Source organism: Artemia sp. Qi Xiang Cuo, chromosome 7 (genome assembly GCF_049724085.1).
Source record: "Artemia sp. Qi Xiang Cuo chromosome 7, ASM4972408v1, whole genome shotgun sequence".
Lineage (NCBI taxonomy): Eukaryota > Metazoa > Arthropoda > Branchiopoda > Anostraca > Artemiidae > Artemia > Artemia sp. Qi Xiang Cuo.
The window spans coordinates 61,129,860-61,142,257 of NC_142800.1; the positions used below are offsets into that span (position 1 = coordinate 61,129,860).

Below are 12,398 nucleotides of genomic sequence, written 5' to 3' on the forward strand. Positions count from 1 at the left end.
TTCTTTAACAGGTGATAAACTAAAAAAAAAAGTACAAATTATAATAATTATTATAAGAAAAACACAAAAACGCCATAAAAAAAAGAGAAAAACGAAACATTAAAAAAACACAACACAACAAATGCCACACAAAATGTAAAAAGAAAAACTTCCATTCAAACAAAATTTTCAAATGATAAACTAATAGGGTAAATATTTAAGTGAGAACAAGGAAATATTTTGGCTAAACCTATAGAAGTCAAACTTAGCTTTTTGTTGGAAAAAATACACACATAATGAAAAAGCACACATATGGGGGAGAAAAGAAAAGATATTGTTAAGAAAAAAGTTATAGAGAAAATGAAAAGGCTTTAGAGACATCCAAACATGATGTAAGTATTTTTCTATATACAAAGAGTTTATGTATAATGAGAACAGGACAGAAGCTCTAACCTGATATGGATCGTGTTTGGAAGTCACTAAAATATACCCATAAAAAAATACATGATGCTCTTCTTCTTCTTTTTTTTTTAGAGTCAAATAAAAATATTATAAATGAATTTTGAGTCAGTATGTTCAATAGAAGATTTCTTGTGCTGACTTCTAGTTGCGAATTTTCATCAGAAAACTTTTCTTCATATTTCACTTTAATTCGCACAAAAATGTTTTCCCTTGTTTTTAGTTTAATCTGATTCCGAATCTTTCAACAACATAAGAGCTACCAATAAAAAAAATGCACTGGAAACTGTCTTTGAAAACGGGGACTCCCCGGCACGAATCATTTTAAATCCAATTTATTTTGAGTGGTAAGGCCAAACTTGATACGAAGTACATACGTTCGATCAGTGATAAAAGAGAATTTTTTTTCACTGTGTAGACAAATACAAAAATTCACATAAATTATTTTTTAAGAAACAGTATTTTTTAACGAAAGTTGAAGCTTCAAGTCCCTATAAGGAAACTCCTTTAACCTGATATTCAAAGCCACTAAATCAAATAGCTAGAAAGCTGATTGATAATTTCAAATTATCCCTATCCAGAAACAAGTATATAGTAACAAATTCACAGAAGCTTCAATAAGAAAAAAATTATAACTCATTCAAAATTCGCAAAAAAAAAAAAAAAATAATAATAAAAATAAAAAAAAAATATAGGAACAGTGTGAAAAATAAAACTTGAAGTCCCTACAAGGAAACCTCTTAATCCTCACATTCAAAGCTACTAGATCCGATAGCCATAAAATCGATACGAGAAGCCAATTATCGGTTTCAAATTGTCTTGGTTCAAAACCCAGTATATATAATTATTTGTATATAATCATGCCATCCCAAGCTGAAAATGGACTTTTACTAATGTTTCGATTTTGAACGACAAAGTAATTCAAACCCATTGGAAACCCCTTCCGTAAATAGAAAAACAGCCTTACCATCTGAGGATTATCAATAACATCATCAGCAGAATTTCTTGCTACTTCATCACTAACTCTCCATTCTGTTTTGATTGTTGAAACTAATAACGGTACATCTTTAGTCGTCCAGCAGTAATAAAGCTGAGAATGGAAGTTCAATACTAGAAAATATAAAAAATAAAAATTAGCGCTCACAAGTCGTTAGATTAATAACTGACTCACACGATGTTCCTGAAGTTAATAAAGTTTGCCAAAAGTACATGCCAAAATTGTTGTCACCACTTGAATGGAGAATTTAAGCAATTAACATATACCGAAATAGCACAGCATTTACTTCAACAATTAAAACGAATTAAAGCATTAATTAATTTTAGGAATACTTGAAAAATAATTTGGCGTGAACTTTGACCAAATGTGGCATTGCCGAAAACTAATTATAATAACATAAATATCAATCCTCACATATCGATACTTTCGATATAAAAATTTGCACCATTGTCCAAAACACGGTCGCGAAATTTACCATTGCAACTATAAACCAATTTTAGCCAAAGTAAAAAGTGGAGATGCTTAAATGCGGTCGTTTTGGGGATAAAATGTTTTGCATAGCAAATGATGTGGAATTCTTCGGCAAGCAATATAAGCAAAGCTAGATTTACAGCGCTAGGGCAGTGTGAAGTGTTACAACAGACTTTGATCGGCTTCACCAACAGAAGTGTTGCGAGAGCGACACTTTGATTTTATTTCTCCGCCATCGAGTTTAGTGTCGTAGTTTTTAACCCTTCAGAAATTAAAAAATGGTGTTCCCAACCTTATATAAAAAAAAAAAAAAAAAAAGAAAAAAGAAAAAAAAAGACACGTTCCTTGAAGACGATTTGAAAATACGCTGTATCCTTAAAATCAACGTAATCTGTTTCTTGACTTTCAATGCAAATGCTTTTAGTTTTGTTAGAAACTAAATGTTGTTGGTTTTAAGATGTCCGATATATAGAAACTAATACTTTATTGCTTTGTCCAAGAACATAAGTCGTTATTTCGAAAATTACAGCATGCACAAGCTAATGCTACGTTAACTTTTCCTCCGAATTTAACATGTAATAACTATTTAATATGTATATGATGGTGAAAACAATTGGACAAACTGATATAGCTAACCCTCAATCCGCCTATCACTAACTTATTGCCACAGAAACACTTTAATAATAATTGCAAATCTGTGTAATTGCGTTGCATTACTATTTGTAATCGTTGCGAACCATTTGCATGAAGACAATTTTCCCTACCCAAAAATACGTTGGAAATGAATGAAAATAAAGCCAATTAGAGAGTATTTAGCCACTCGTCCCTGAAGAGGAATAAGCTTTGCCATTCTCGCTTACAAGTCACTTTTATTGATAGAGGAGAAATCCTGAACAACACAAGTTTTAGGCCTGAAAGCACACAGGGTGTAAAACTCAACTGTCCAAACATTAGCGTCTCCTTGATTAGCGTCTCCTTGGCTGTAGCTACTCTGCCACCAAATTTCCAGCAAAAGGAGACACTTTAGTACGGAAGGTAGCTATGGCTCAGAAGTGGTGGACGCCTCTGGAGATCCTTCTGCTTTGTCCTTTTGCCTAAAAGCACTTGCCCTATTAGTTTGAAGGAGAATGTAAGCTAGAGAAGGGAAACACTCCTCTGATAATCAGTTATCTTGTGTCATTGCCCCAGAGTACTTGCCCAGTGAATTATTATGCGGTTAGCAAAAACAGACCTGTACAGAAAAGATGGCCATGCCAATCTGTATTGGAGGATTTTGGGGCCCACTTTTAGCCTCTGTTTATATAGATGAGATTTTACGGCAAAGGAAGAAATGTGTCCGAGGGGCCACTGGCCCATTTCATACCTAAAATCATACAGATTGAAAATCATTGCACTTTTTGAATTAAAAAAGGTTTAAAATGCCTATCTTTCCATCTAGAAGTTGAAGGGGGGGGGGGGGGGGGTAGGGTTTCGAAGAGGGAATTCTCCCATGTTGGTTTTTGAACCAAATTGATTGAAAATCCTTATGTGACAGCTTTTTACAGAAGGCCAGCATTCCAATCGTTTCGTTAAAAAAATTGGTAATGTAAAGGACAAAGAGGTGGTGTTGAAAGGTCTAGAGAGCCATATTGTGCCACCACCAGTACGGACTAAAAATCCAAGAGTGACATCGCTTTAAAAAACATAGTAAATGTCTATCATTCTGCTAAAACCTTGGTGGGGAAAGAGATTTTGCTAGCTTTGCCTCTCACTCAGACTATATGTCTTAGCTTTACCTCCAATTAGCCATGGCTTGATGGCTACTTGATTTTAATTCAATTTGTCGATTGTGTGTCAATCCTAAAACACGGTAGTCCACCTGAGACTCTAAGCAGGCAAGCCTATTAGGCTTAGGTAACTTGTTCACCTGTGAGTCCAAGCAAATTCAGCCCCCCCCCCGTTTTGCATGCTAGTCCGGTAGACATTGTCCGTCATGAGTAAACTCAAAAATCTCGATAGTTTACCCAAGGATGGATGAGTGGATGATAGACTATCTGTCAACAAGAGAAAATGACATCATTTTTATACAATCCTAAAAAAGGCTTGTGTCAACTTTGCCTCTCGCTCGGACTAAATGTCTTGTCTTTATCTCCAATTAGCCATGGCTTGATGGCAACTTCATGTTAATTCAAAAATCGACGGTTAGGTTGGGTTGTTAGAGGGTCATGGAGCCAATAAGGTTCTTCAGTTGTGCAGGTTAAAAAAAAATCCTTGCATTAGTTCTGGTTGAAAAGAACCAACATAACCCCGTTTACAGTAAGATCGGGTGGAGGGGCCGGGGAGCGTCTTCGAAAAGATGTATCTCTAATTTGGTCCTCTAATTATGCAGATTTAAAATTATGCCATGATTTGGTTTTAAAAAAGCACAAGAGGTTTACATTTTGTTTGAATGTTACATTTTGTTTGAATGTTGAAAACGATTCCAGGATTTTAAACTGAAATTTACAAATCATATTCGTGTTTACGATCCTTGTTTCTGCCAAAAGCGTTACTTTTTGTTCTCTCTTTTAGTATATTCACTTTAATTACAATTCACATCCTAGAATTTAAATTGACAACGTTGTGATAATCATAATAAAGTTTTTAAACTTCGATTTCTGTTCCTTTAGGGTCCGAATTGAGAAATATTCCTAATTTGCCTCAATATTAGGCGACTGACCAAAAAAAAAAAAAAAAGTGAATGAATCCATTTACAAACCTGATTGAAGATTTTTAATTCTGGAATCCAAATAAGTGGGTTACTCCCACGATTTTTTTTTCATAAAGGCCTAACATAACTTCTTGCGGCCATGAAGGAAAGAATTTATTTAAGTACTACAATATATCATAGACTGAAGCCCTATAGCTTTTCAATCGTAGAACTGATCTAGTCGCGAAAGCAAATACTACTAATCTCTTGACAAAATTTCTGCGAATTTTTCTTTCACGAAAAAAAACCCTTTTTCTTAGTAGGTTCAAACTGGTAGACCCTGTAGAGAAAACTGACACAACTCCCAATACAAACGGTTGCTATGAGCCAGGTCAACTATCTCAAATTGAACCAGAAAATAATGAACAAAAAACCTTAAAATTACTGAAATTTAAAATTACTTTTTAATAAACATTGTTAAATGTTATTTAACAGTTTTGAAAAAATATCATTTTTAACTGAAAAACTAAAGATCCCCCCGATTCATTGCTGGCATATAGGGCGTCGAGTCGACGGTTCAGTTGCTGGGCCTTTTTTAGGGACAAGTAGCAAGCCTGTCGCCCAACCATGGTGCAGTGGGAATTGATCCCTTTGCCCTGTATTGCCAAGCAGAGCACCGGTCTACTGTGGTATGACATGGTAGGAGAACTACACGAAAAAAGAAAAAAATATTTAGGAAAAAATTCTAATACGAAAAAAGGAATAATATTGTTTTTTATAGGAAAACTACTAAAGCTTAAAATAAAAGAAGGAAGGTTCTACTATACATCCGAAGGAAAATTATACAAAACCTTAACAAATATATCAAATGTATGGAATATCAGACATGGCATCAGATGCGGAAAATGCAGAATCAACGGAATATGAGAAATAAGATCAAAAGAATATGTGCTATAGTAGACACAGGAAATTAGATATGACATTCGAAATGGGAAATATATTAGATAAGAGATAAGATACGGAAATACATAAGACAAGGAAATAGGCCTTATTATTAAAATCAAACTAGGGAAATCAATCAGATAGATAATTACGTGACATTTCAGTATTCAGATGCAACTTTTTCAGTCTGGTATAATATACTCGTAATGTTTCAAGCTTTCTGACGAGTCCAACTTGATAAGTGCAATAATTTGTATCCCAAATAAAGTGCTTTTCAGAAGTTCTGCAACAAGCTTCCTACAAACTGACATACTGAGTACTATATTTGAAATTAATGAATCGAACGGATGAAAGACAATAAAGAATCAGCTCAACCGAAAATCACCCCAAAGACACATAAAATCACATTAAGATGAAAGTGGTAAGTTGTCTTATTTTTTTTTCTTAAAATGTGAAAAAAAAACAAAGAACATGTGCATGAAAGTGTTTCTAGATAGAATCTTCATAAAAAAGGAAACAATAAACAGCTATAAGTGGGATGAAAACAGAAGTAAAAGAATAAACTTCTTCTTTCTTTCGTTCAGCTGAAAATAACATAGACCACGTAAAAGAAGTAAACGAAGTAAAAGAAGTAAAAAGAAGTAAAAAACAGAAGTAAAAGAATAAACTTCTTCTTTCTTTCGTTCAGCTGAAAATAACATAGACCACGGTGCATGGTGATATGTCCATTATCGTTTCTCCTTCTTCCTGCAATGAACGTGCGTTTAAGCTTTAGGCCAATACAAAGTACGAAGTTTTCAAAATTAGTGTGAAAGTCGGAATGAAGCCCTGCGTGGTAACTCCGGGTGACGACCCAGGCTTCGAGCAATGGTACTCAACTCAGAATGTTTACACATTATTGTACAGTGTAAACAACACTTTTACCCCTTCTGTTTTTAAGAGAATTTTTTTTTTTTTTTAATGTATTATTTTTTTTAACTAAAAAAAAACAAGAATTCTATGAAGCTTTAAGTAGATTAAACAATACACAATTTAAAATTCATAAAGAACTTCAGCCTTCACTGGTGGGCCTCCTTATGTTTTATTAGTAAAACTGAATTCATTAAAAAAGAATGTTTTATTATCCATATGTTTTATTAGTAAAATCGAATTCATTAAAAAAGAAAAACATTTATGCTGATTTTCTTGCATCATCCATTACGAAATATGAATGGCTTATAAATAGGTCGATAACAATTTTGAGCATTTGTGCATGTGCAATATCCACAAATGCTCATTATTCAACATTTGTAATGAATTTGTGTGATGCAAATTTCCCTCTTGGAGTAGATTACATCATTTTTAACAATAATATTTTACACATACAACCATCATTCCTGTAAATATATTTTTGCACCTTCAAGGGTGTCAGTTAGCATGTTATGGTTTAGATATTAGTTTTTTAATAGTTAAAAGCCTGTTTGCTGGACCTGTTCAATTTTTATTTAGTAACATTTTTCTTGTTATATAAAACAAATTGTTGTAATGCACACTCAAGGCCAAGTTATGATGATACAATATTGATAAATATGGTAACTATTAAAGATGGAACAGTCGATCAAGGAAAAATTTTTCACTTGATATTTTATCACTTTCTTGCAAATTTGAAGACCTGGATTCTGGATCTTTGCCAAAATTCAGAAGCCTTATTTCCAGATCTTTTGAATTTCTATACTAAGCAAAATTACAAAGTATGAGTTGCAAGCAATTCTTATAGTATGCAAATATCTGCCTTGGCAAACGTAAAAAACAGTTGTAGCATACATTGAAAATGAAGTTTTTTTTTTTTTTTTTTTTTTTTTTTTTTTTTTTTTTTTTTTACAGTTTGTATTCTGGATCGTCAAGACATAATAAATAAGTAGCTAAAAATTCTCCCTTTTTTCCGTGTTATGCTCCCTTTTTTCATATTCAATGACTAACCTTTCCTGAACTCTTCGGAAGTTTTCTTCTCTGTGACACTAGCACTTTCAATATCACGAAATGTCAGTTTTTCTGTTCCAGATCCTAGGTCACGTTTCGCCTTCAAACAAAGCTACAAAAAAAAAGACCAAATGAATTATTATTCGTCTTGAAAATTGAATAGCTCATTTTGCTGCCAGTCCTTTAACTATAGATTAACCATAGTTTAACTATAGTCTGGCAATTTCATGTCTCAGAAATATTAGCTTAAAGATTGTCATTATTTCGCCCATTGCTTTGTCTCGTCAAAGTGCTAAACTATTACTTCTTTCCGTTAATAGTATCGTATTTTTCTTCATCAAAGCGGTAAGACCTAACTGCCAACTAGAACATTGAAGAGAGAAGTTTGATGACAATCTCATCAATCTCCTTAGACCACTGATTATAGTAGAATGAAGAAAGAAGTTTGCATAGAAACGGCCCAAGAAGTAAGATCAGAGTCCTCAGAGTTTTGTTAAAATCGTTTTCTATTAAACGATTTTACTAGACAAGCAAATTATATCATGCCAAACAATTTAGTAAAACATTAGCTCATTGATTCGCTAAATAGCGGGGCTAATGTTTACCGTACTAGCGCAACTTATTTGGCTTCATCATTGCTAGCAAAATGGAGGTCTTTCCGTCCTTTCCGTCCTTGTCCTTTGAGGTTAGGGAACAAAAAAGAGTCAGATTGGCTATAAGACGGATGTGCAAGCAACTCTCTCAAAACTTATTTTGTAACCCATGAAGAATATTCTGGGACGTTATCGTGATGGAAGAGAATTCCACGATGGAGCTTCGCTGAGCGCCATTTACCCAATTCTGCGCTCAATTTCCTCAAAAGCTCTACATAATAGACCCCTGTGACAGATTATTAACATTCACCAAAATCCATAATTACAATTACTTCAGAGCATCATAAAATATTTACCATTACCTTGTTAACACAAATTCTGCGTATTTTTCGAATGTCCCTCGTACTTTAAGTACATGACCAAAGAGTTTGACAGAATAGATTTTCTATTTTCAGGTAACTTGTAGGCTACTTAAAAATATTCGAATCCATTCAAAGAAAACAAAAAATTAATAATCCAATTCAATTATAAAAATTCACATTCTAAGGTTGTTAGCTCAAAATTATTAACATTTTTCTTGCTATAAGTCAAAAAGAACAATTCAAGCTAGCAAAATACAAAATTCGTTTATAGTAATGACTCAGATTTGCAAAAAAAGACAATTCCAAGGGAGGAGGGCTTGAACTCTCTTCGATACGCTCCTGGGTCAACCAAAAACATATTTATTTTAATTTTATTTCAGTTTACCTTTATTACTTTTCACCTACTAGCGATACTAGCCTAGAAAAATCAATGCCTATCTGTCATCCCGAGCATTTGGTACAGAAAATAAGATATACGAAAGTAAAAAAAAGAAATAATTATTAGCACCTCTAGGCGTAGCAAGAGGCCAAGAGAACAATCTAAAAGAATAAAGCACATTAAAAATTAAAATGACATAATTTCTACAAAACCTATAATTTCTACAAGTGCTTAGTATTGCCCCCTCCTCATAAGACAAACCCCGATTAACTATTCAGGTGGGTCTGATCAACAATTTGTAAACGACCAACACATGGATATCTCTCAGTTTACTTAGACAAAGCAGAATCAAAATATTTATTACAAATATAAAAAAAAACAACGCTGAAGGGTAAACCCCTATACCTATGAAAAGAATTGAGGGGGACTGTGCAATTAATAACAATTTCTAAGCAAATCAACCCATTAAAACCAGCTAGGGAACAGCTACAGCAATTTTACTACATGGAAAAATAGGCAGGGTCCCAGGTAGAAATTTGGTATTTTTTATTTGGAGATTTTAACGCCCAGGTCGGCAGAAATACGGATATATGGAATCTAGCCTAGGTAAATTTGACATAGGAAAAGAAAACAGTAACGGCTACAGACTGCTGCAATTTTGCAGATATTACAATCTAGTTACAACCAATGCAGTATTTGGGCATAAAATGGCTCATAAGATAACATGGTATTCACATATTGGTAAGACAGCTAACCTTATTGCTTACGTTATTGTAAACCGATGAATACAAGATACTATGGTATATAGGAGTGCTGTTATTAAAAGTAGAGATCACCATCTAGTAATTTCTAGGGTTAATTTAAAGCTGAAATTTAAGCAGGGTAACTACCTTCCGGGAAGCTATAACGTTGGTAGACTTCAGGATGAGAATTTGAGAGAAAATTTCCAGGAGCAGTTGAACACTTGACTAGAGAGTTTAAAATTTGATAAGGAAAGAGTTAAAGAGAGATGGGCAGAACATTTTGAGAATGTGCTAAACTGGGACAGAGTTACAGGAGAAGATATAAAGGAGTATGAAGAAGTTTGTGACACCTTTGATGTGAAGGAAGGTTCATTTTGTGATGAAAAATTAGTGAGAGTACTAAAAGGATTAAAAAATAATGAGGCCGCAGTTGCTGATAGTGTGGTAAATGAGTTTCTTAAATATGGTGGCTAAGAGGTTAGAAATAAGTTACTGAAGATTACGAATATAATTTTTGAAAAAGCGGATGTACCTAGCGATTTTAGGATAACCCTAATTGAGCTCCTGTATAAGAAAGGTGATAAGAGTGGGTGTGGTAATTATAGAAGCATTAGCCTGGTTTTGTAGGTAGCAAATTACTTAGTATGATGACACTTTTTAGACTTAGAGATGATGTAGACAAAGTTTTAAGAGAGGAACACAGCAGTTTTAGGAAGAGTAAAGGATGTGTCGACCAAATTTTTAATTTTAGATTAATAATTGAGAAGTGCCAGAGTCATCAAAGACCTTTAGTCTTCAGTTTTATAGATTATGAGCAAGCGTTCGATTCACCTGATGGAAGAGCTTTGGCGAAAGTTTTATCCTTGTATGGTTTACCAGACAAATACATTAAAGTAATTAGTGCAATGGACGAGAATAACACTACTGCAATTTAGGTAGGAAATGAGGTTAGTAGCTGGCTTCGTATGAAATCAGGAGTTAAGCAGGGTTGTGTTCTATCCACATTTATATGGATCATGTTCATGTACTTTGTCTTAAGGAGCACAGCAAAGGTGGTGGGAGAAAACGGGATCAAATGGGGTTGTAAAACCTTACTGGACTTAGATTATGCTGGCAATTTAAGCATCCTAGATGAAGGTTCGACCAAAATAAACTTTTGCTCGAACTTTTAAAGGTTTTGCGAGTTCAGGCTGCTAGAATAGGTTTAAAAAATAATGTTAAGAATACTTAGTCGCTAAGGCTAGGAATAAGTGAAGATGAAAATGTGACGTTGGGTAACAAAAAGATCGATCAAGAGACCTGCTTCACTTACCTTGATAGTATTATTAGTAAAGACAGTAGGAGCAGCGAAGATGTTAAAAGTAGAATAGGCAGGTTCCAGGGTGTTTTTTTCGCAGTTGAAAAAAGTGTGGAAGAATAGAAAGATAAGTCTGTGAATCAGGATTAGAATATTCGAGGCTACTGTAATGCCAGTGGCAAAGTATGGGTCTGAAGCGTGGGCTCTCTGAAGAACGGAAGAAGATTCGCTAGATGGTTTCCAGAGAAATTGTCTACGGATTCTTTTGGATACCCAACTAACTGACTGTATTTCAAACAGTAGGCTGTACGAAAAATCTGGTTCAATCCCACTTTCTAGGGCTATAATAAGAGAAAGGTCGAGATGGCTAGGGCAGTCGTCCTCGGTTGGGGTCGGAGGATGTCGTAAGGAAAAATTTAAGGGAAATGAGAACTTCCTGGGATGGTGTAAAGAGGGAGGCTTTGAGGCTTTGAGGCTGTTCTCGTTTCTAACAACAGAGCGAGGTCTCTCAGTACAGCAAGGGAACGTTTTCTGATAGTAGTTAACTGCATCCCTCCTAGTGAAATCCCTCCTTCGCTTCGTCCGTGGTCCTCTGACCCAGTATTGTCACTGTCCCAGACCCCACCCCCCATAAAACCGTATTGGGTCGGGTATACGTGGAGTCGTACCCCGCGACTCTTCTTTACGTCAATAGACATCATCACTCACAAAGACGAAATTTAAGTTTATATTAAAAAGACGAGATCACCCATTTCTGTTATCACAGAATGTTGGGATATTAACGATGAAACCGGGCATATCAAGGGGTACAAGTGTTTTTTTAATACGAGACGCGACCGAGGGATTAACCGACGAGGCGGTGGGGTCGGACTGTACTTTCGGGAAGACTTACCTTGTAAATTACTAAGTCAGCCCAGTGAATCATGCCATGAAGTAATTTGGGTCGAATGCAAACCAAAGCGCCTATCAAAGCGATATTCGTGCTTGGTTGTAGCTGCAGTTTACTACCCCGAAAGTGCAAAGAACAGAAAAGAACTGATCCAGTATATCCAAAACTGCACTGATGTCCTACGCCGCAGACACGCAGCGCCTGCTTTTGTAATCGCTGGTGATTTCAATCAGACTAATAAGGCATGGGTCTCCAGCATGCTTGACCTTAAGCAAGTTGTCTCAATCCCTACTCACGTCAGTGGTAGTATATTAGATCTTATTTTCACGAACATTCCCGATTATTACGAAGTACCCTTCTCTCTCGGTCCGTTGCATAACTCTGACCATAACACACTTCTTTGGAAGGCCAAAGTTGGCCTTCCAGCACCACGTAAAGTAAAAATTACCACTCGACCTATGACTAAAGAGGCAATTCGTTCCTTTGGACAGTGGATTGGGACGTTTGACTTTGATGAGATTTGCTCTATGACAGATATCGACCAGAAAGTTGATACTTTCAACTCTTTGCTGTCATGTAAATATCACGAACATTTCCCTGAGAAAAAAATAACTGTTAGTGATACTGACAAACCTTGGGTAACACCCGATCTAAAGAAGC

At 35.1% G+C, this 12,398-nt stretch overlaps 1 protein-coding gene across 2 annotated transcripts in view; it reads right to left on the reverse strand.

The window, feature by feature from the left end:
• LOC148950527 (ras GTPase-activating-like protein IQGAP3) overlaps positions 1–12,398 on the reverse strand; it is a 171,841-nt gene that overhangs the window by 40,395 nt on the left and 119,048 nt on the right. For both annotated transcript variants that reach the window (XM_089092454.1, XM_089092455.1), the window contains exons 11-12: positions 7,476–7,587; positions 1,406–1,548 (exon numbers count right to left, since the gene is read on the reverse strand). In XM_089092454.1, coding sequence (XP_088948580.1) covers positions 1,406–1,548; positions 7,476–7,587 — 255 coding nt within the window. The remainder of the gene's footprint in view (positions 1–1,405; positions 1,549–7,475; positions 7,588–12,398) is intronic.